Raw genomic sequence first — 26,744 nt, 5'->3', positions numbered from 1 at the left:
CTATCTCACACAGTCAATCCGTTCTCGACCGTCGAAGAATCCAACTAGTGTTCTCACGATACATCCAGCTAAAAAAAAAAATAAACAATTCCTCAAATTATTTTACTGAACACGGTCGTATTCAAATATTTTATCGACATTTTTTCAACTCTGTTTTTCGGATTTTGTCCTCCGCAATCAACGAGTAACACCGTAGCCAGTATACGTATTTTTGTGCTGAGTTTTCTACTTACCGTGAGTACTTACCTATCTATATTCGTATATTCGTAATATTTACCGTCTGTGTGCGTCCGATCATTGTTTTAGATATAATATGTTGATCAATATATTTATTTGTTAATTTTAATTTTAAATTTTTTTGACTAAAATATAACTATACTGGTTCGGGTTTGATTTAGATATGATTAAATCAGACAAATATATTCTGCTTGTTTAGATGATAAAATTAAAATAGATTTTACAGCTATTCGAATAGTTAAATAGTATAATATTTTGAAAAAAAAAAATTGTAATGAATTCTTCAAATCACTTAAAAAAATATTTTTGATTACATACTTACATTAATTATATAGATGAAATAACGTTCAGTGACCAACGACTTTTTAATACCTATAAAGTTATTATATTAAGACGAGCGCGGTGGTAATACAAATTTTCTGTTTCAGTAAATACCTACAAAGCGATTGCCAATATGAGATTCGCGATAATCGGATTCTTAGTGCTGGTGATGGGCGCCGCCGTTAAGGCGCACATACACTTCATCAGGCTGGCTTTGCTGGCTGCAATGGGGCTGGCCGGCATGTGGATGATGCACAAGCTCGCACAAGACTGGCACAAGATTTCGTCGTCTGGCAAGCCCGCCAAGCCAGCAGCCATGGCTGGAAAGCTTTTGGGGCTCTGGAAGAGATCTTTACCCGACGAGGTGAGTGCGAATAAATGCTTCGACCCGCACGGAGTCGTTAGCCCACATTTTTTATACATTAACATCGATCAAATACGGTATATCGCGATGGTACATATTGATTTGAAATGGGTAGTAAACATAAAAAAAAAAATAAATATGTATTCTATTTATCGGCGATACTATTGAATTTCGGAGATCCTTGCGTATCGAATAATTTTTTTTAATCTCTAAATATATAGTACAAATATGAATTAATTATTGACACGTGAAATATTTTCTGCGTCGACCGTGGCGGGAGGTGATATAGTTGGAACTATAATTTAATTTCTCCATTAATCGAAATTGAAAATAAATACAATTTGTGTAAGTGTAATAAATTATTATCCTTCGAGTTTGTCAAGCGAATATCGTATATTGGAGGTCGCATTTCAGTCAAGACCAATACAGTTGAGTATAATTTAGAGTTAAAAACAAGCAAATCTAAACAGTTCAATGTTGTTTATGTGGTGGCAAATCGTTCAGACTTTATTTCTTCTTTTATAAATACTAAATCCAAACATTAATGGTGAAATCTATACAACAACCGGATTTTAGCGGTTTGAAAATTTTTTATCTTTCCGGGCTTGAGTGTAGGTACAATAATGGATGTTGAGTTGCTCTTTTAATTTTAAGTTTATTTATGTATATTGGTGTTTGTACTACCACGCGTAATCATTTGTGATGATCGATGCAATTTTCCTTTTATGAATTAAATTATTTTTTTTTGAATATATTATACTTTACCTATCTATACTTCTTTATGGTTCATAGTAAAAATAAAAACGTTTCACTGTAATTTTACAAATAACAACTGTGCATCATTATTAGGTTTGGGCCCACAGTACCTATGACACTGTAACTCTTATTGTACTAAAAGTCGATGTGCGATCATTAAAATGAAATCGTATTCGTCCGGAGACCAATTATTTTTCAATATTGTTATCATAATATATATTGAACATTTTTTTTTTTTATTACTTAAAGTTTTCCTGACAATAATATAATCATCTAAACTTAGGGATAAAGAAATAAGTTTTTAACATTTTATAAATCAGATCATGATAGGTATAAGTAAGAACTATGTTTTTTTTATGTGCATACAAATTAAAATTATCACAATATATCGGACGTCCACTGGTCGTTAAAAAAAAAAAAGAGAAATAATAATAATAATAAATAAAAACTTAAATAGCAACCACCTAACCTAACCATTAATTTCACCCCTGAGTTAAAGAAACGGCCGTATCGTCACGACTGTAGGTCTGTAGAGCATAATAATAGTAATAGTACTATTTTAGTCCTTTTATCGATAACCTTACCACACAGTTATAAGATCTGTCGGTTTTACACCTCATATAGTATATACGAATAAATTGTTCTATTATTTGAATCATGATAGATTTAAATAATACTGCGCTGATTGCAATAATGTTCTTCTTCGTGAAATGACGTGGTGCCGACCTGTAACCGACAGTATTTTTTATTTTATTTTCATATCATTACCATTGACGATGAGCAATAATATTATAAAATAATTAAAAAAAAAATTTTGGCAATAATACGATTAATAAAGTTTAAATAATAATGTGCGACCCCAGGAGACAACTATTGGACAATTACAGTCTAACACTCACTCAAACACAGCATACAAAATCTAAATAATATGACGTAAAACGAGAATTGAACGTACCAACGGCAGTAAAGATTAGAGTATAGGACGAGACGAGTGCAGTAGGGTTTTTTAATGAGACTCTTATGATCTCGTGCGTATAGCTTGTACAGTTGTACATGAAAAATATAAAATATTTAACCTACCAATGATGAGCGTCTGTAGGAGAACCACAAAGGATAAGCACGTGAAAATTATTTTATTTTTTGTCTGTGGCTTATACACCTATAGAGAGTCAAAAAATAGTTTTAGATCTTGAAAACTTAAGACCCTTTTTATTGATGAGTTATATTTGGACATAGCACACGTACTGTTAAAAAAGAGATCGGTCTGGCAGTTTAAACTAAAAATATTCATTTTGAAAAAGTGTTTTAAGGACCGTAGGATAAGCAATTTTTTAGGCGTGGTGAGCAGTGTTTTTTCTTTTGTAATAATAAACTAATCAATATAAACACCTAAAAATTTATCAGTTTTGGTTGTATAAATGTATATGAACAACAATATTATGTTATATGTCTTTTCGCCCATACCTATACCAATAAATTATATACGCATATAAAAAATAAAAACTTCATAATATATTCATAACATTATAGGTAATAATTTAGGCATTTATTGAATTCAAATCATTTGGTCGAGGAACAATGATTAGTAGAGGGTCTAAAAATAGTGCATATCCAATGATTTTAAATAGTTACATGATGCACGCAGTGCTTTCGATTTTTAAAGCTATTGCTTGAAAGACAATTTTACTTGTACTTACGAGCTAGTTAAATGGACATTACCAACTTACATAGCATAGTTTCTTTAAATAGGTAATAGGTTCTTACAATTATTTATATGTTTGAATTTTGAATCGATATTCGTTGTTCTGTTTCATCTTCACGATAATAATGCAGATAATCTGTATTATGTTCAATGTTCATATTATGCTTATTGGCCATTGTTGGCATTTGTTATGTACAATGTGTAAACATGTAGTGGTGAGATCGCAGTGCTTTTTTTTTTTTTGGTTTCAGTCGCTTATAAATTATTTAGTGTTTACAAATCGATGACCTGAAATGGTCTATATAGTTAGGTACATTTCACATCTATCAAATCTCTCACCAACAATATGCGATAATTAGTCGGAGCAAACTCCCTCAATTATTGTTCTTATAGTTTTCTAATCAACGTATACACACCATTATTATATATGAATGCACACACACACACACATATATATACTACTCAACGAAACAAATTATAACTCTTTAATTAACATGACTAACCTTAGCCTCTGATATGTATTGTTGGAACATTATCATTAGCACATGTGGAGGTTTCACATAGATAATAAAGATATGGATAGGACGTAACGGTCTTATCAGCGGTAATTAAGAGGTACAATTGAGGTAAAATAGCATATACATCTACATCAATTTTCGACTATCAATATAAAAGCTATGATCAAAGAGCCTCAATTGCCTTACCCTCCAGTGGGAACACGGCCTCAAATATATTCAACATAATCGTGGCCTATCCATATCTATATTATGTATGAGGTTTCATGAGTTTTTAATGAATATATTGTACATAAATAGTAGGTATATGTGGTATATACCCAGGTATAGGTACATAATATACCAATTGTTATTCATGAAACTACGATTATATAGGTACGAGTAGATCTAACGTTATGTGCGTAGTAATAAATTCTAGCATAGATTCACCACGTCTTGAATGTCACAGAACATTATATTTTATATAAAAACACGAGTAGATGACATCGATTGCATGACAAATATAAAAATTAAATACCATCATATGTTTAAATTGTATAATATATTTTTATCTTATTTTATGTTAGAGTTAGTTAGTGAAAATAGAAAAAAATTAAATATTCTTAAACTTATTTTTGGTTAGTAAATACGGTTTTTGAATTTCAAGGTCGACGACGACTAAACTTTAAACATTGTCAACGTTAAAATGAAAAAATGAAAAATGTTGTAATACAATGAAAAATGGGCCAATTTTATATTGTAAAAAAAATATTTATTATTAGTTAGCTGATATATTGAAAAGTAATATTAATAAAAAAAATATTTTGACTTTTGATTTCATTACTTGTTAGATATACTCATGACTAGGTTAAAATTGTGAAATTGTCTGTAAGTTACATAATTACATCACTATAAATAGGTATATGTATTATATCAAACATATGTGTGACATATATATTTGTTACTATTTGAATTATATGTGTATTTTTCGTTTAATAAGTACCAAGTAATAGTATAGTGTTATGTGTAAGCGTGCACGCGACGTGTGCATGCGATCGAAAACTAATAGTTAATTAATATTGATATAATATTTGATGAAATTAATTATATTTTGACGTTTTTTTCTAAAAATAATTATTTTTTATGTTACAAACATGGCACTGTGATGGTCGGAATCACAAAATCGAAACAATTTTTAGATAGTCGCCTCAATGTGTTTTCATTGCAGATAGCTCGCTACACTATATAATTATTGTTTATGAAAAAATCAAATTAAAAATCAAAACGAGACGAATTATCAATGTAATAATAATATCTTGTGCTATTAAATATTATAATAATTTTTATAATATATGCTGCGTACACTTCGATACGTATAATTTGCGTTAGTTTAAAATAGTTGAAATGAAATACTAATAGGTAGGTGGGTAGGTAGGTAGGTAGATCGTAGATATTAAAATTGTTTGTTTTTTCAAACTTCAAGACTATATTAATAATAATTAGATACGTATAGCTTACATTTTTTACATACCATTTATATTATAATAGAGTATGATTTAATTTAATGAAATATAACATCAAAAATATTTAAAAACATTTTTAGGCAATTCAACTTTGAATTGTGCTGAATGGACAGAAGTATATGATTACATTAACTATAAGATGACAGGGATTTATTTTACTGAAATCCATAAAATATACAATTAAAAACATCAAAATATGGTTAATATGCTAAAAAACTTTTTTTTTTTGGGAAAAAACTCATTAACATATAAAATGAAAGAAGATTAAATTGTTTAATATTATAATATATTAATTATTAGTTAAAATAACATCATTTTGAATACCTATCAAATAATTATTTACTAAATTAATGTCTAATTATAATTAAATTATTAACGATGAATGATGAATAGATAATTGTTCCAATATAATATGGTTGGGTCGACTAAAATCATTATTAAAATTTACAATTTAATTATCTGTTTGCCAGTAAGAAAAAAGAGAAAACAAAAAATTATGACACTATTATTTTTGCATAATTTTATTGTTTAAATTATTGTACAATGCCTCAAGATATTTTTCAAAGTTGTTTAATTTAAATATTCAAATCCACGGCAATTATTAGACCATATTTTATACACAGAGAAACAATGTAAAACGTTCACTAAATTAATCAGTGTGCAATGTATATTATTTAATAAAAATATATTAAGTCACTAGTTACCTAATATAATAATACCTATTCAGGTACCTAATTAGTTTCTTTGCTTTTCGATAAAATTTTGGAAAACTCGATATTTACTACCATTATTATGTCTATAAAAATAATAAAAAACAAAAGTAATGCGCTAACTAATTTACAAATTTACCTTTTCCTTAAAATATTACGAACAATTCCAAATATACTTATACCATTAACAAAACAAAATGTTGTACTTTAATTTGTTCCTTAGTGAAATTTGATTGCATCTTACCTTAAATATTCAATGAACTTTATAAAAAAAATTCAAGTCCCAAACTAAATAATATACTTTGATCTCAATAGATTTTTCTACATAAGCAGAGGTAAAAATAATAACTACCACTATTTTTGTGGTTTTGCTGTAGAGTTTTAAAAATATGATATTTTTTCTTAATTCAAATGGTTAAAAATAAATATTATTCATTAATTTTAGAGTCGACATTTTAATTATACCCTATGAAGGGTTAATAAATACCTATCCCTATAAACTAAAAGGTGATTTGTTCAATTTAATTATTAGTTTTAAACTACAAGGAATGTATTTGTATTGCTTTCTATTGATTTATGACGTCATATTGAAGTATTTGTTTTATGTATTAGAAAACGTTATATATATATCAATATGTACTTATAAGGATTGTTAATAGCATTTTTCAAGTTCTTACATTTATTTTCTTTGCACCACTTTTAAATAGGTAGATGGTGTATCTAACATATATTACACGATTCAAATTAATAAGAATGTAATAAGTCCTTTATTCGATTATCAAATAACATTTCAAACTGAAATCGAACAAGTAGTTATGTACATTAAAAATTAAGATATGAAATTGAAATTAAAAACTTTATGATACAGGAATTTACATTTCACTAAAAAAAAAAAAAAAAATACTTATAAAATGTTATTCCAAATTGTTCAATGTTTTTGAAACGCAAAAATAATAAAAAACTAATAAGTATTTTCAATAAATTTTCATTTTTATTTTTATAATTCATGAATCGTTAAACTGCGTTTTGGAAAGTGTAGCTATGTGGAATATTAACCATAATTATACTCATGAAATCATACTGGTTAAATCATAGGCGTAGAAAAGTCTGAAACTAATTTATTTATTGATTATATTGTTCAATAAAATCATTTTGAATTTTATTGTATGATAGAAAATCATTGAGAGACTCAAAATTTAATGTTATATTCACAGTTCAGACGAGAACCTAAAATAGGCACACGTTTGCAGTTTTTATCGAATATCTTGATGAAAATAACACTACTAGGAATTTATTGTTGTACCTACGAAAAAAATTTAAGATTTTATTATTAATTATAATTTGCACTTTGAATACATGTGAATATGTGATAGTAATTTCATGATGTATAGGTAGGTAAATCGTACGTTTTTATCATTATTCATGTTAAAATTCACTTTCGTTCACTTCAATACCTGTATAAGTACTTTTCAAGATTTTCAAACTCAATATTAATCATAACGACAGTTTTTAGTGTCAAGACACGTCATTGTACAGTTCAATAAGTGTAGAGTACCTACATAAACTAAATCATATCACGTAGGCTAATAGGTATAGTCTATGGAAAAGACGTACAGGGTGAAATATATATTATATTTTATGACAACGTATATTTCAGTTCAATGTTTAGGAGCAGAAAATTTTTATTAAAATGTTGATATGATGCGAATATTGTTTATTGAAAAAAATTAAATAGATTAATTGTACGCATTAAACACTATATAATTATAGATGTAGCACGAACTTAAAGCTTGTCAATAAAAAAAAACTTTCAATTTGACAATGGATATAATATGTTTAAAAAAATGTTAGTATAAAAAATATATGTTTTAGTAAAAATGTAGTCTTAATTAAAACCAATTTTGATTTTCTAAACACAAAAATTGCCATTTATTTTACAATCATGCTATAATTTTCATAGTGTAGTCATGTAAATGAAATTCCCTGTATAGTATATAAATGTAGATAGTCAGGTACATAAAACGTGCAGGGAAATCTCAAGGGTGCCAAGGATTGCCTTGTGAGAATACTGCTGTAACACCCTCATTATTCTGAATCGATTGGCGTTGATTGTAGATGTACCACACGTCCACACACCTTGCCGAACAGTTAGGTAGGTCGTACGTCGGATGATGTCGTCACGTTATTAATGACTATCACGTTATTTTGCGAATCTATCGATGCATAAAACATTATGAAGGTAAAGTTTTATTTTCAATTAAACTCGTATATTTTTATTTTTAAGGCAACATCAGGCGGCGATACTGTTTGGACACAACAAAAAGAGGTTGCATTGTAAATTGCTGTGAACAAATGAGTGCAATAACATTTAAATATTTTAGAATAATTATAGTGGGTTAGTTTTATCTGATGTATATACAATAACAGAATCAATATTGATCGCTGGTGAATAATTTATCTTAAAAAATTGATTGCTAAGAAAAGCTATCGATAGTAGATAGTATGATCAATTTTTAAGTCTAATACTATCGACTACTTGTTAGTTTAAAAATCAAAATCGTTCAATACACGAGGATATGATATTCATTAGTATACTTATTTATATTATCTTAAAGTTGAAATCTATGCAAGATATCTTTTATAAAGGTAATTATTGGAACATTTAAGTCAACGTGTACAATGTTGGAATGTTTTTGTACGCTTTGTATTTAAGTTTGTCATCCGTTAGAATTTCAGCGATCAATTGATAAAGGAAGAAGCCTAAAATAATAATATAATATATTTATGGTACCGTTAGTTGCTCACTCAACGTGTATACGAAAATAAAATAACTTGTATTGGAAATATTGTTAATTGTCACATTAACAATATTTTTTAAGTACATTTAATAGAAAGGTTCGATTTAGGGTGGTTAAAGGTATCCCCGCAAAAGGTTGTTCAGTAAAATACGGAATGCACTTATTCATATATGTATGTGAAAAACTCACTGACTTATGACCGGTATTGGATCTTGTAACTTATCTTATGGCACATTCGCTTCGATTCAATCCTGAACGTGTCCTTTGAATTATTTATTTAGTCGGTGATACGTTAAACCTATTCGGATTATCCTGTCGACGACCAACGTCTTTTTTGTTTACCGTTTTTCAAATACGATTTCTTTTTCTGTAATTCCATTTCAACAACCGTATCTATCTCCGTATAATATATTAATATGTAGATATAGGCATATAAAGTATTTGAACCATGTTCAGTTTTCGATCAGCTCCACTAGAATTTATTGTCGATTTTTGTCCAAAAAAACTCTCGATGGATTGAAATTGCAAAATTCTAGTACTCTTATATTAGCTATTAATTAATTTAATAATAACAACAATCACGAAATAATTACCATCATGGTGATAAATTAGTTTTTATTAGCAACGACGGTTATGCGGAACAGTGTAAGAAAATAAGTTCTGTTTCTTATTTTTTTTTTTTTTTTAAAATAATATGCCTACGACCATCCTGTCTTATGCCACACACACTGCGTATACCTAACTAATATTAAAATGTACACGATTTTCGAGGAAGAAATTATAATGTATCGGTTCAATATTGAGTGTTAAATAAGTTACCTTTGTAGTATACCGATGATATTACCGACCCGTATTGGACTTAAACTTCGATACGAATTTCTGTCATTCGGTATCGATAATATTTTATCGAATTTATTTTATTGAAACTTATGTAGACCCCAGATGACGTAAATCAAACGCAAATAACGCAATTGTATGATACCTAGTGCTCACCTGATACCCATTACGATGTGTTGTGCGTATACATGATATATATAGTACACTATATTATTAATTATTATACTATTCGTAGAAAACGTGATTCATAACCACGATTAGTTGTTACGCGTTATACTAAACGATAATACGAAATTCGACGATTTGTGATGTATTATATTGGTAATAATTACTATGCATAATATATTCAATATTATGACCCGTTGGCATGGAAAAACTTTCGTACGCTGTGTATACGTGAATAGGTACACGTATGTAACGTAATTATTATAATTAAAACAAGTGTACCTTGTTATACCGCGGTGGTCTTACGTATGTGTTATTATTATTATATTTTACACAAAGTGTGACTACGATGATCATTAAAAAAAATCTTAATCATTTTTTATCTCATTATAATTTTACATTTATCTCATTTGTTTTAACCGGTGCGTTACGTCCGCGTAACAATATCTATATCCTTCGCATATAAACTAGATTTGTCATGTGATGACTATAATATCGGGCCCTGCTGAAAAGTCCTCGAGAATTTAGTTTTATTTAAATACCTATTGCCGTAAGGTACCTAGTGTTTGAAACGATATTTTATTGGATTTTTATTTATCTAAATTTTAAAATTCTAGAAAAATCTTATTTACGACTAATTATAGAAATATCTTGAATTTCTATATTTTCATTTTATCATCGATTGTTCTAATATGATAATACTTTATATGTTTATAACACAGGTATACTTTATGTCGTATAATATAATGATAGTTATATTGATTAATTGAAATTAATTTTAATAGAAGTAATCTAAATATTATTAATATATAGTTGATAATCATAAATTATTATGATATTACCTATTTATTACATTAAAAACTAATATTACAACTCATATTTTCAATTTTAATCAAAATATTAATATTATACTTCCTAAGCATTATTGTTTATACATATAATAATTTTTCAAAATATATCTGAAAGACATTTTAAGTAGATTTTAAATTTGTTTATTTGTATTCTTATTTAAATTCAAATAAAAAATATATTTTCCAAGATTAAACAAAAAATAATTAATTAATTGGTTTTAGCTGAGATATAAATATGCAGATAGCTGTGTATAAACATAATTTTAAGTTAATGAATTATTCTTAGAATAAGTCAGATACTTATACATTATTTTGATGGATATTTTAAATACATACCTATATATAAGTTAAAATTATGAAATTAATTTAACTACCTATAGGTCAGATAAAAGTTTTAAAATATTAATTTTTTAACTTGTTAATGGCCTACCTTTTATAATACGATTATAATAAACATAATTATTTTCGTTATTACCTACAACGGCTACAATAACTGTCGACCGAAATCGTGTTTTATAATAATAATGATCAATTAATATAATTTTGGATCTTTTCGTTTTGCAGCACGTTAATGCGTATGTCGAAGAGTCATTGTACGATTTCTACAAATTCGACGAAATTCTCAGGCAAGACAGGTCGACGTGTGCGAGGAAAATGATATGTCAAATTGCGGCTACACCTGAAAATCAACTCAACCAAGTGGAGACCAATCTGCTCAAACTGCTCAGGTAAGTTCTCGATAGTGCTTGCAACAGTACGTAATATAATATTATAATCCAAAACGCAAATTATATTAATCATAAGTTCATAACACATCTCTCGATACCTAGTAATAATAAATATATTGATATGCTGAATTGCTGAATGTAATAAAGCAGATATTAAGTGTGTCATGGTTTTTTTTTTATTATTTACATCTTGTAGATGATCACTTTTTGAAAATATGTAGCAACATTTTAAGATGTGTTAACATTATAATAGAAAGAACAAAAATTGAAATAATTAGTAAAAATACAAAAACAGTTATTATTATTGAATAAAAAACTAAAATAAAATGGATTTTATTTTAAAAGTAGCATGCTTATATAGTATAATAGTATATGATACATAATAATTATACTTACATATTTGTTGATTAAACTGTAATTCAATATCAGTTAACATAATGTTAAAAATTGTAATTTGAAATTTATTGAAAAGTTTTAAAAACTAGTTACAAAATGTTGTCGTAGGTATATATTAGCATATGAAATAAGTCATCAGCTATTTTGAGCGATAACACATAGGTAATAGGTATAAAATATTATTTTAGTACTATATTTTTTAATTTGACTGTTTCGGTGAGAACGGAAGATGGGTTTCAGACGAAATAGATTGGGTCCGAGGATACATTATTGCACTATCTGTGCACGACGGTGTGTGAGCAAAAAAAAAATTTTAAATAAAACTTTGTAGGCGTCGATGGCAACGAAAGTCATTCGGATATTTGTGGAATTTATAAAAAATTCTCTTTTGAAAAATAATATATGAATTAAAACTATATATAAGTATTTATTAAATAAAATCTAATGTCAATGACCTCTCGATTGTTCGATAAAATATATTATATTATATAAATATATTTACCCTCATTTATGGAACATTTAAATTCTTAATTTATAAAATGAGATATTAAGTAAAATAGGTACAAATAATTTATCATCAACTTTATAGTTACATAAGTAATATTATCGTGAAGTGTAATATTGTATTGGTATATTATATTAAGTGTTTACCAACTCAGTACTCATATCAGGAAATAAATAATAATCATCTATATGGTGTAAATAATAAAAAAAAAATCTTTGCACGAAATACAATATTTGTTTAGGAGGAGAGAAGGGGACTTAGTTCTGTATTTGGACAATGACACAGCAAAAATTATAAACATATTACAGAGTTATGACTTTTATAAACCACTTAGTACCTACACTAAATGGTTGAATGCCGTTTGAACTGTCCGTTTTATTCGTTATATGCAACTACAATTAGACTGATAAGAAGGACTAAGTGACAGTATTGTATAATCCGTCTAACCCCTTCTCCCCATACAAACGTCAAACCGTAATGGTGTTATCCAAACGAGATAAATAATTGTTGTTTATCGAACTTTCGGTTAGGTCATAGGTCGTCATATTGCGGATGTCCCTAATCGTAATCCTCTCGGAAAACCACGTCTAACGATAAACCGGTAAAGCTGAGAGTTATTGCGATTTCCGATATTTGATTTATTGGATGATTATAGGATGTATAGATATAATATATTCAGGCATAATCCATCAAATTGCATGAAATATACAGAATTATTATAAATTATAATTAGTTATATTGTAATACTTACTATGTTTGTTGTTCAGTGCGTTTTATCCAATGAACCACCTGGATCAAGGTAAAAATGAGTTCGTGCGGTTAATAATAATTTATCATAGTAGTTAAAAGTAGTAGTTAAAATACATTTTCGAATTACGTATTCTGATTGTCGGTTTCATGTATATATTTTTCCTACTAACCCAATTATTTATTAAATTGGATCGTATTAAAATAATACTATAATAAAAATACGTAATTTGGATTTTTTCAGTCCATTCGATTTAAAATTAAAATTTATGCTGCTCCATTGTAAGTTTTAGGCATTTTGAGTTTGTAATGAGCTGCAATAGGTACGCGTTATGTTAGCCTTGAAGAGTGTACACGTCATAATAATATATTTATACATAAAAACAAAGAATAAGAGGCAAACAACCGTAAAATAAAAAGGGAAAAAAATCGAGCACAAACAGTAAAAAAGTCTGTGTTAATTTATTACAAAAAAAGGAAAGTCCCGAGTCGGAATTGCAAGTATAAAAACGTCTAATTTATAAAAATAATTAGACTTCATTTATATTTTTATTACCACTACATAAAGTAACGACCATAGGGTAGGTAGTAGGTACCTATGTTGTTATTAGTACAAATTAACGTTGTTTTCGTTTTAACACAATGTTTTTCTCCGATAGTAAATGTAATCATTTTTGAATCAAAATTATTTCAAACATTAAAATGCCAAAATGTGATCGATATTCTTCACACGTTTTTATTCCCATGATATACCTATACCAAAAAAAAGTCACTGATCTTGACATTTCAATTTATATTGATTGGGGTTTTGAACTAATTTAATCCAACATTTTGTGAAATGAAACTTGATTGTAGGTCTTAGCTATACCATAGGGTAAAATTTGTATGATATAGGTATATGACTGTATTGATAATTGTGCAGGTTTAAGATATGCATATAAATAGCAATCGATCATAAAATGGTTAGGTATCTAGTGGTTATAAAATCGAGTGGAGATTTTGAAAGAAACATGTGATTAAATATTCTAATTCTGAGGATCAAATATGAAATACTCTAAAACTATGTAGGTTCAATATATTTATTTACAATAATACTATCAATAAAATAAATTTAATAATAATAAGAAAAAATTAAAAAATCATCGTATCATAATATTCTATGTCTATTTAATTCCCTTGGAATCTGCGATGTTAATTTAGATAATCTAAGAACTCAAATGAAATGGAAGTATATAGTATTTGTCATCAATGGTGGTGCTTAGATATTTATTATATATTTATATATTTATTATGTAATAATAATTCATAATAATATAAACAAATATAGTGCCGTTTATAGTTATTGAACACAAAATATTTAAGCAGGACTTTTTATATCATCTAAATGGTCTGAAGTTGTAGTGACATAATAATCTGGCATTTATCGGTCATGGTTACATATCTTTTTGGGAGACACACACTTTCAACCATTTATATGGTAACGCATCGATTTGGAGCGCACATGAGATTTTCACGATCTGCTCCGAGACGTTTCCACCTTACGTCTTCACCATCTTAGTTGGTACATATTTGTGCAATCATATTGCACGTGTTTATGGAAGTTGCTTAATTATTGATGTATTTTTGTTATATTTTACTAGTATATTGTCTATGTTTTAAGGGGTTTCAACAGGCCAATGATTAAGATTGGATGGAGGCAAAATAAGTTTTATTCTAGGGACGAATCAGCTTGATAAAACTATAGGGTGTCTAAATATTAATAATATAAATTGATTAAAAAAAAAACCATTTGAAATTTTAATTTTTAAAAGTTCAAATGATAGTATTATTGTTCACACGCAAAATAAAATTAACAAATACTTTTTTAAAACTATTAAAATGGCTTTATTTTGAGTCTAGGCATACATTTATATAAATATAAACTGAAAATGATATTATTTAAATTTTTCAAATTTGGATTAGGCTATTTTTTCTAGTCTTAATAGACGTTATTTTAACAGAACTTTAAATCTAGTAATAGAATGAAAATGTATACATTATACAGTTTATTTTTATGTGTTCAATATGTCTTCAATTTAGTTTTAGATCTATTCTAATATAGTTTGTATGTTTAAAAATTACAAAATTTTTAGATATTTAAATTGATATATAAAAATACTCACGGTATTTTCATATTTAAAAAAAGACAAAATATTTTAGTGATCTTTTTGGATAAATTTAAATTTATAAGTATTTAACTACAACACTTATCCTAATTGCAAAACTGTGAGCCCACGCTTAATAACTTTATAAACTTACATAATTATAACGAACAATTTTGAATTAACAAACGTGATTATAATATAATTTATTATATATTTATTTTAGTATAATAGTGTAAAAATGTATACCATATTATATACTTACCTACATATAAATTATAATATGTATACGCTGTATAATGTACCACTATAATTTGATTTTCTATATTTTCTATTGGTTTTTAAAGTATGATTTAAAATGGAAAAATATATTGTTGTACCTTTAATATGTATTAAACGCAAAAACAAAGTAACAATATAAAACTTGACGAAATTTTTCATTGCAGCCAATACTCTCACCTCTCGCTATCAATATACAAATCACTGTTTATGGCATATTTATCCACTTGAATACAAAATTATACTCAAGTGGGTACAACATAGCGACGTTTGAAACAAAATTGATAATAAATCAAATATACGCGTCAAAATACCATCATACAGGGCCGAAGATATTATCATAATTGAATCGTGAAATTCAAAATAGTTATAGTGGGGTTTTCGTGGCATCAATCCCAATACGCGTTTTATCGTGTGCAAACTTCCGCATAATAATAATGATGATTTATCGTGGGCTGCAGTGTCCAGATATATGTTGGGGGTGAATAGTAGGGATTAGGGTCCGGCTACGTTTCGACCCGACTCTTGAGGGTAGGGGTCATGAGTTTGAATTCAAACGATGAGAGAGAGAGAGTGAGTGAGAGAGAGAGAGACAGAGAGAAAGAGCGAAACTGTGCTGTAGATTCCATATACCTAAAGGTTTTTAGATTTCCAGTAAACCATTAAACAATTCACGAATGCAAAGCGTGAAAAATAAAATACTACAGTGTCTATATGTATATATTTTTTAATATAAAAACATAACATTTCACTCAAAGTTTGGTCTGACTTGTTAGTATGGACTAAAAACCCTAATTTAATGTTTTCTCTTTAAAATAACTTTTCCATTTTGGCCAAATATCAATCCTACCAAAAATAATATTTGACACTATATTTAAAACTTAAAATAATTTAATGTAATTTATTATTCCATGTTATAATTTTACATATTGATTAGTAGCTGATAATTGTTGGGCTTTGGACATTATTTATTAAAATATTTCTTCAGAAAGTAAACAGGAAAACTCTAATCTAATTCGATACAAATACGTTTCTTAATGTCAGTTCTTATTTTTCCTTGCGCTTTGCAAATTGCAATCGACTATAATCTGTGACTAGGCACGTCCTACTTCTTTTTAGAGCTTTGCACTTCCTAAAGTAATTAATAGTGTCTTATTTATGAATTTTTGCTTTTATTTCCCAATTTTTTGGACATTATACGTTTTGTCAGTTGATTCTTTTAAGTTTTTCCTGAGAACGTAAAGTTATAAGGTTGGTGTAGTAAAAAGTAAAATAACAATTAAATTACATTCAATAAGTGATTTTCTTAAGTAATAATCATCCTATTTATTAACTCTTAATATTAATAAATCTCGTATAAAGGCGTAAATCTCAGTAAAAGAGCATTCGTTTTTATTTTCGATACATTTGTTACTTTTTTAAATTCTTATGTATATTATAATTTTTTTAATCGTGACCTCAACAATATGGCGCGATTATGTGTTAGAGAGCGACTATGTTTTGATACTTATATAATTTGCCATAATATGGTGTTAACTGGAAATAAATGTTTACAGTGCTCGGCGTCTATTAAAAGATCGTTACACGCGCATTCATAGTCTATACACATAGCACACGTAATGATATAACTTTATGTTCCAATAAGGTCTTGACGTTTTGCTGTAAGAATAATTTAACCTTTCATAATGAAAGTTTCATTGAACTTAGAATACACGACAACATTGTAAGTAGTTTCGTATCGGTAATTTTAGATTCTGAGCGGAGCGATGAATGTATTGATTTTACCATGTTGTGTTGTGTTTTTTTTTATTTTTTTTTCGTGTCTGTCATCACGTTTTGGAGCAGTAAAAATGCTTCGATTTTTGACTTCAGTACCTCGTTCGATCAGAAAGTGAATCTCGTTGGTACTTTGGGGGGTCAAGAGTAAAAAAATCTTAATACTTTTCTAAATAATCGAAAAAAAACAAACTAAAAATTAAGGGAAAAACGGGAAAATTTACGCACACTCATTTTTCGACAAAATCGATTTTGGTTTTTGATGTAACTTTAAAACAAATGGCCATAGATACATGAAATTTTCACCAAATGTTTATATAAGTATATTCTATCCACTATGCAATTTTCAAAAAATTTCGACTTAAGTTAAACTATTCATAGGCATTTCAAATTTTCGATCATTATTAGTTTTTTAAAAATTAATATCGATAAAAATTTATTTGTTAGGCAGAAAAGCTTGAAAATTTAATACAAGGCTCTTAACATATTGTTACAATAGCAGTTGAAAAATACTGAAAATACGTAGGCACGATTTTGCAAATTTTGACTAAATACGTAAAAATTACAGGAATGTTCAAATTATCTTAGATAGAAATTCATAAAAGTTTTTCTTTTTAATTTTAAGATTTGAAAATTTAGTACAAGGCGGCTAACATATTTTTACAATAGCAGTTGAAAAATAAAAGAAATACATAGTCACAATTTTTTTTTATATGCATTCGAAGTTTGAGTTTTGCAACATATTATGTAAAAATCACGAAAATTTTTAAGCTAGAAATTTATAAAATATTTTCCTTTTATATCTAAGATTTGAAAATTTAATACATGACTCCTAACATATTTTTACAATAGCAGGTGAGAAATAAAATAAATATATTAACACAATATTTTTTTACAAGCATTCAAAGTTTGAATTTTCACAACATATGTAAAAATCATGAAAATCACGAAAATTCGCAAATTATTTTAAACTAGAAATTCATAAAAAATTTTCTTTTTAAATCTAAGATTTGAAAATTTTTAATAATTTATAATATTTTCTAGACAGATAAACCGTCTTAGCTCAGAATCGTTTTTCGTATACAATGATATAATATCATTAGATTCAAATTTAATTCCATCCATTACAGTAACCCACTGGTAACCTACTGTACAGCAGAGCGACATCCACGACTTATCCGCCTTTTTTTTTCGATTTTATAATTTCAAATTGAATTATGTAATTATTAAATTATTTATACATTTCCATATAATTATATTGTATATAATTATATTATATCGTATTTATGTATAAGTTGATCGCAACTTAATTTTATAATATGCAATTTTTTTCTGATATTAAACGGAATATTCTATATAGGAAAGTATGGAAAATGTGCATTTAAGTATCTGTTCTTATAGGCTGGTTGTGGATCATTCTTTTTTCACATTATAAAATATAGTGATATGGTACTTAATTAGGTCCCTTAAATAATGAATGTTGCAACTAGTGATGTTATGTGTGTGTGTGTGTGTGTGTGTGTGTGTGTGTGTGTGTGTGTGTGTGTGTGTGTGTGTGTGTGTGTGTGTGTGTGTGTGTGTGTGTGTGTGTGTTGGAGTAGGAAAGGGATATTGTAACCACCCAAGATGTGAGTTTTTATTTACAAATTCTACATACCTATTCGATTGCATAATTTGTACTGACATTTCAGGCATTATATTAATATATTGTAACATAGAATAAGTGAAAGCATTATATATGACGCATTCTCCATCTAGATTTTGCTCGCACACCAAAAACGTTAGTTCAAAAGCACTAATCCACGCAATTACCAAAAACATGTCACATTTTCCGTGGTAAAAATGCATAAGCATTTTTTTACGTCTCGAGAACAGGCATTGACAAGTATAAGTATGCATATAATAGCAATGCGACCCTAAGTTTTGTAACAACAACAATTATCACCCATCTGAATTATTATACTAATCAATTATGTAAGTACAACTTCAAGAAGGTCGTGTTAAAACGCAGTTGTCGGACATAAAAACATAAAAATAGTAATTTCATTGTATTTTTGTTAATAACATCTTCTTATATTTTTTTCCTCGCTTTTTGATTTTGCTTCCTCGATTCTGATCAATTGTTATATATTGTTACATTATTGTACAATAATATAAATGTATGTTGTATAATAATATGATACATTTATTGATGCGTATCAGTGTCACGAATGAAAATGAAACGGAAAGCAAAAATAATTCCAACCTTAAAATTGAATGTGTCTTGGAAATCTGGCCGGACGCAAATCTCCGGAAGTAATTATTACATAATATATTATCTATTATTGTATTGGACACATTATACCTAATGCAATGTTACGTTCATCGCGATCGGCGATCCAGTGGTATTTCGAGAGATTATCTGCACGTGCGTCTGCGTAATGCGTGTACGAACAGTTGGGTAGGTAGGTATTCATTCGCAAGCAGATCGTGTCATTGTTCGCACAATAAAGATGTTTAAAAAATTTAAAAATGAAATTTCGACGCTGACAAATGAGGCGCAGGCGATATTTTTTACTATAAAATCAGAGGCACCACACTAACCCAATGAAAAGGGCAGTGGGAGCCTTTTGTCTATTGAGAAGAATTGTTTTATAAAACACATATTCAGTTCATGGTATTATATAGCACATCGTTATAATAGTTTGGTTTAATTACATAAGTATTCAAAACTATATGACATAAATATAATTACTGTCGATAACTATTTATTTAGTTGTTCTAAGGAGAGTATTTTTTTTTGAAAATTATCATTTACCCACACGAACTGAGAAATCTGCAGAATCACCTAGAATAGAATAAAAAATACGGTTTATTATAAAATATAATCATTAAGTATTTTAAGTTTATTAGATTGGTAGTGTAGATAATGACTATCATGTAAAAACATGTATCTGTGTACAGGCTAAATCTGTAATTTTAAATAAATGTAATTCAGTTTGTCTTTTAATTCGTATAAAAATGTAATTTCTTTGAGAACAATATTTAAAAATAAAATAAATTATAGTTTGTTGTTGTTTTAAAATTCTTAAGACGTTACAGATGTTTCAATAAAACAGGAAGTAAAATGTATTATTGTACGTAATTATGAAAACATACCGGATTATATTATTATTATGTGTATTCCGGAGTTTTTTAAGAAAAACAATGCCGAATATAAATGTAATATTGTGTAACCGAATTGATTTCAACAACAAAAAAAAAAAAAAAAAAACATAAAAGATTTAATATGTATCATAACGAGATGTATTAACATAAATTCTTTTAAGATTTATTTTCGACAGGCAAATAATGTGTTAGAAAACACTTTTACATAACTTTACAGTTAAACACGACAAACTGGAAGTGACGTACGTCATCCTTTAATGGATAATATTAGAAAGCCGTTTTGCCGAGATCTTGTATGAACGTATTTTTGGCCAATGTGATTTATTTTTGTTTTTTTATTGATCCCTAAATAAATTTCTTATGTATTAATTTACAAACAAATTTCACGTACATTTTCATAGTTCACAAACACAAATTTATTGAAAATGAATAATTACTACACTACAATAATACCATCTGCAATGTCCCGCAGTTTTAAAATGTTATACAATCCGTTTATTGATATAATTTTCGAAAAAAGGTTTTGTATAAAAAATTAATTAAATCTTTATCCATTTAATGGTATGGCAAGAAATACCTTTCATTTTTAAACACATATTCAGTCTATAAAATGTATGATCATTGCTCATTTGTGATTTGTTTAATATATAATATAATATATTATTAGAGCATTTAATTTGGTAGAATATACAAGCCGTTTTATGGCAGCAGTAGGTACGATATATAATTGTTATGTATCAAAATCGAAATACGATACTGATAACTGCTGCATTATCCGTGAAAGTATTTTATATAATTACTTTCTACATAAGTAATTAGGTAGTTTTTCATCAACTATTATTATTATTATTATTATTGATTTTAAAGTCATCTTAATTAACAATGATTGCATACTGCATATTTTTTTAAAAACTATTAACGTTAAATTTATTTTCAATATATTCTAATAGTCATAATCATAATATGAGTTATAATTGATAAAAAAAAATATCTTCTTGAAATGCATTTAAAGTAGAGATTTAAATATTCGAATAAAAGGGTGAAAAGTGAAAATTTAAATAGTGAAAAGTTAGAATTTTTAAATCTTAGCTTAGATTTATAATCATAAAGTGCTTTTAACTATAATCGACCAATTTCATGTAGTATTATAAACATTGAGTGTTTTTAAAAGTTAAGAATTTGTTCATGTTAAAGACTGCACGATTAAAGGCAAAGTTTTCAAACTCGAGAGCTAAGCACCTTAAACCCTGTTGTTCGCAATACTGTCAAAATGTGTGATGTATGTATTATATATGTCAAGTCTGTAGTTTTTATTTATTAGAAGCTGCCATTTAGGGTGGAATTCACCGAGATTTAAAGCTATGTCATAAGAAAAAACCTCAAGGGAGGGCATTTCGTATATCATGGAATAGAGTGTCAAAAATGACGTCAGTCTCCCTCCCATCACTCCCAAAGTATGTAGAAACACTCGAGTGGGGCCCGTGTCCCGTGTCAAATGTTATACTTGAGGCGGGGGTTAACTTACTAAAGTTGAGTTGTTTATTTTAAATGATACATTTCTGACCAAGAAAGAATATAATAGAAACCTTCAAAAAGTTCTACCATAGAAGGAACTATTTATAATTTATAAATATAATACGAATGTGCACACTAATATAGTAATATGCAAGTATAATGAGATCAATGTTTATATAAATAAATAATAATGTATTCCTAAATGGTCAATTTTTATTATTTTCTAGGTAAATGTTGAATTTTGAAAAAAACAATTGAGTATAAAGTTTGAAGTCACTAAAACACAATAATTTTGATATAAGAATAAATTACGTATACCTATTCTGTAGAAACTCGTTAGTATATTTTCTATATTATAATCAGAAAAAAAATGAATATGAAAGCCAATGTTTTTTTTTTTTTAAAGTAGACAATGTTTATAAAAAATAAATTCCTGCAATTATTTCTATCAAACGAAGCTTAAATAAATAATATTGATAAATTATAATGTAGGTATAAATGAATAAATGAATAATTTAAAAAAAATTTAGTGTGTGGTATTGAAGTATGTGTCCTTTACTTAGTCTCCTCACTAAATTGCACTAAATTCCCACCTATGCAATGTATTATTAAATATAATATAACTTATAAAATATATTAATGAATTGCTTATATAAAAAATCTTTGTTCAACCAAAACTTAAATTAAGAAGATACTATCATTATAAAAATTTTACAAACAATTATAATTTTTATTATAAGAAAATATAAAAATTATGCTTAAGTTGGAATATTTAAAGAAAGTATGCAATTACATTAGGATTCTCAATAGCACAAAAATATGCAAAATATAATTACGAATATTCGATATTATTTGATTGAATTCAGTTCCTCTAAAAAAGTAATAAAAAATAAAATAAAAAATGTATATTAATTCACAGCCCTGGTTATTTATCATATTCCCTGTGAGGCGTCGTGGACCGAAAACTTTTTGTGACCTCTTGGCTCTCACTCGTAATTATTACTTTCGTGCATAATATTATCCAAGTAACGTTGATAAATAGTGTTCAGAAGAAATCCAATCGAAACGTATAATAACCAAAATATAATAATTATTTAAACAATTTTACCACGAATTGAATTAATAATAACCTCGATAATAACCACTTACGATTGTATGTACAAACGAGGCGTAAGCGCTTCAATCGCGCCGGTGCAATACAAGTTGACAATCACCGACACACTACGGCGCCACAGTGGTTTGTAACGTTATTTTAGGGCCGACATGTCAAACTCAAAGTATCAAGTGGCCAAATATATTGAAAAGTTACTATGCGGGCCGTACATAAAAATTTAACAATAAAAAAAATTCTCATTCGATTTCGGTTTATCAGAAGATAATATGGTATAATAATGTATAGGTATACCAAATAAACCATTCTCTAAGAATCTAAGATAGATGTGACACGGCATTAATATTTTATTATTTTTTATTATGTTTTTATGTTTTTGTTCATTTATATTGGTAGCCGCCGGTGCGCTGAGGCCGCGTGTTCGACACGCCTGTTTTAGGGGCTAAAAAGTCCCTTTTCAAAAATAATTTAAAAAAATGTCAAAACAATATTATCATAATATAATAATATTATGTTCCTTAGATCAAATATACAATTTAATAATCATATGTTTATTTTTACCTTATTTATAGCTTACTATATCAACGTGGAATTTATATGTGTCTCATGACGTTTTTCCCCATTATTTTTAATGAAACTATGTATTTTTTTTTATAAAGAAAATACAGTGTTTTTGAATTTGTTTTGCTTTTGTGAGTGTGTTCAGAATCCCGCCGTGCTAATACTAACGATTATTTAAAATCAATACAGCGATAAGTTTAATTGCCGTATAAGAATTCATGTAAAATGTTACTTAGAGTCCAGTTTTAAAGAAGACTCTTAAAGGTAATTGATACTTACCGTTATTAAAGAGTTCAATATAGGCAATTTATATGTGCCTTGTCATGTGAACGTGTGCGTCGTTAGTGTGTGTATAACTGCGTCTAAAAGAAATAGCGGAAAGCCGATGCACTCCTCAGTAACGCAATACACGAATATTAATTATTTTGTATATTTATTTTTCGAAAGCATCAATTTTTCGTCAATCATACTAAATAATCTAGTTATCCCGTAAGATTTATGAAAGTATATTAATTGGTTTTGAATTTTATTTAAAAACGATTATTTTACATTTTTAATTATATTTTTTCACTTTTATGTCATTATTATTTATTTCAAATACATAAAAACTCTAATTCCTTTATAATATTACCTTTGTATTAATCTTCAAACATTTTTTGTTTTCAAAACTTTGTAATATTTTGAGTTTGGGTGTTCAAGTTTTGGATGTGCTTATTTAGTATAGATATTATTGGTTGTTTTAATGGTTATAGACACAAAATCTGATAGAATGAACTATAAAACTTTACTATACTTTTATAATTAATATATACAATATATATGTATATACTATATAGTATATACCTAGTTATATAATACAAATGTTGGTAGATATTGAAATTGAAATATGTCTATTTCAAAATGACTAAGATTAGAAAATAATTTTATAATACTATGATACAATTGTAAGTGACTAACATGTAGACATATAACATATGATATGATATTGGTTAATAAGAATATAATATATACATGACGTATTTCTTTTTATATAGTATTATACATACGAAGATGGAATTTTTTTAATTTTTCTATTCCACTTCGACCTTTTATAATTCATAAGAGACCGATGATGACAATTGTTTGCAAGTCTTGTCTCTTACTTTTCAGATCAAATAGTAATATTATGTGTTTTGTTAATTTTCTAGCCCAACCGAACACTTCGGCGAAAATATGGCAAAGAACATATTCCGAAAGGCCATGGACTTGGGACGGAGTAAAAAGGACGTGAATGCTTGTCATTTAGAGTATAAAAAATGCAGATTCAACACAAGACAAATGTTTAAATTATTCACTTCGTTTATGTGACCCGGACTCGTCATTCTGCATCCATTTGGTTTTTGTCAATTCGATGCGAGCCTGTAAATTATGTGCCAAATACGTGTATTCTTACTATTATTATTATTACTATTATTTTTATTAATATTGCTGTTATTGTTATTAAACAATTTAATAGTCAAGTTGTGTATTATGTATTTATGTGTTATTAGCAAAGCTGGGCGAGTTAGTAATTTTTTTCAAACAAAATAAAGTTAATACTTAGTTAATCATTTTAAAATCAATAAAATTAGATTTAATAATACCTTACACTTTTTTAAAAAAGTTTTCAATGAATGTAAATTTGAAATTAGTTGATATGACTATCTAAACTACATACAATTATGTGCCTTTAATCTGATATTATAAGTGCTTCAAATGTAGAAAAAAAATTTATATAAGAAATTAACCCAAATTTTAGTATATAATTTGCTGTATAGGTACTGAAAAAAATATTTTTATTTTTAACGCATTTATTTATAGTTCAATGTATTATACTCCAAAATGTTGCGAGAAAATTACTAAATAGTTATTCTTACTGACTAAGTTATAAAGTTACCATAAAAATAACTATACCTCTAATTAGTTAGTGCTCAGCTTTGAATTGATCGTATACTTTATATATCTACGTCTTGTTGTAATTAACAGAGTAATTATTACTATATTTTGTTATTGTTATTGTTATCATTATAGTGGACATGGCACCATATAATATTATCATTAATAATATCTTATAAAATATTGTTTGATTAGATGTTGCACAAATATAAATATATATTTTTTGAGAACTTCAGAGGAAAAAATAATTATTTTTTTATTGTGGGATAAATGGATAAATTTGATTTTCTGTTCTTGAAGACATTTTAACCGAATACTAATTAAGTTCTAGTTTGTTGAATCAGAGCATATTTTAAGTAATTTTCACTGGTTAGCACTTCAATAAAATTGTCTACCAGAGGAACATAGAAAGAAAATCGACTCTCCTATCTCAACAATTTTGATATAGGTTTATTAACTGTACTCTACTGAAAAATACATCTACAAGTTGTATATAAGTTTATTTATTGAGAATTTTAGATATTATTATTATATAAAAATAACCGATTTTTCAATAATAAAACTTTGATAAAATAATTAGAACAGAGTATATACATTTCTATCAGTATCTGTATTTAAAAAAATACGTGTTAAAATTTAAAATTATATGTTTGAATCTATGTAAAAAAATTTTTGTACAAATTCTTGATTCTGGTATAGCTCTGGGTCAGGTAGTTTCCTTCTTCTCTCTTTAGATTCCAGAAACTTAGCATTTTAATGACAGCTATATTATAATAGTATACACTAGGTATACAGTCAACAAACAGGATAAGATCATTACTATTTATTAATACTAAAATTCGTCCAATATGGGCTTTTATAGCAAATTACGGACCGATTGAAAAATATTTCTCAAAGGGCCGAGACTATCCAATCCGGTCCTGGACGAGTATAAGTATTTGATATTTCAATCACAGAACAATGCTATGAAATATGAATACTTCTAAACAATTGTATAAAAGTAGTATAAAATTTACCTATACAGTGTATGGTCGCCTCGCCTGTCTTTCATCAGGAGTACAGTACGAAAATTCAAAATATGTAGAAAATTAGAAATGTTGTAATATAGCACCTTATTCCCACCCAACCTTCAATTTACGGTGACGATCGACGACTTCCGAAGAAAT

General features: G+C 27.4%; 1 protein-coding gene across 1 annotated transcript; it reads left to right on the top strand.

Moving 5' to 3' along the window:
- On the top strand, positions 1 to 25,163 carry LOC107164021 (uncharacterized). The gene is made up of 4 exons (XM_015511688.2): positions 1 to 234; positions 666 to 922; positions 11,323 to 11,486; positions 24,852 to 25,163. The coding sequence occupies exons 2-4, from the start codon at positions 692 to 694 to the stop codon at positions 25,009 to 25,011; spliced, it is 555 nt and encodes a 184-aa protein (XP_015367174.1). The 5' UTR covers positions 1 to 234; positions 666 to 691; the 3' UTR covers positions 25,012 to 25,163.
- The last annotated feature ends 1,581 nt before the right edge of the window (positions 25,164 to 26,744 follow it).

The sequence above is a fragment of the Diuraphis noxia genome, unplaced genomic scaffold (genome assembly GCF_037042655.1).
Source record: "Diuraphis noxia isolate RWA-SAM2 unplaced genomic scaffold, SU_Dnox_SAM2 contig0001, whole genome shotgun sequence".
NCBI lineage: Eukaryota > Metazoa > Arthropoda > Insecta > Hemiptera > Aphididae > Diuraphis > Diuraphis noxia.
The sequence above is the reverse complement of the archived record's forward strand: the minus strand, read 5'-3'. Positions and strand labels throughout refer to the sequence as shown.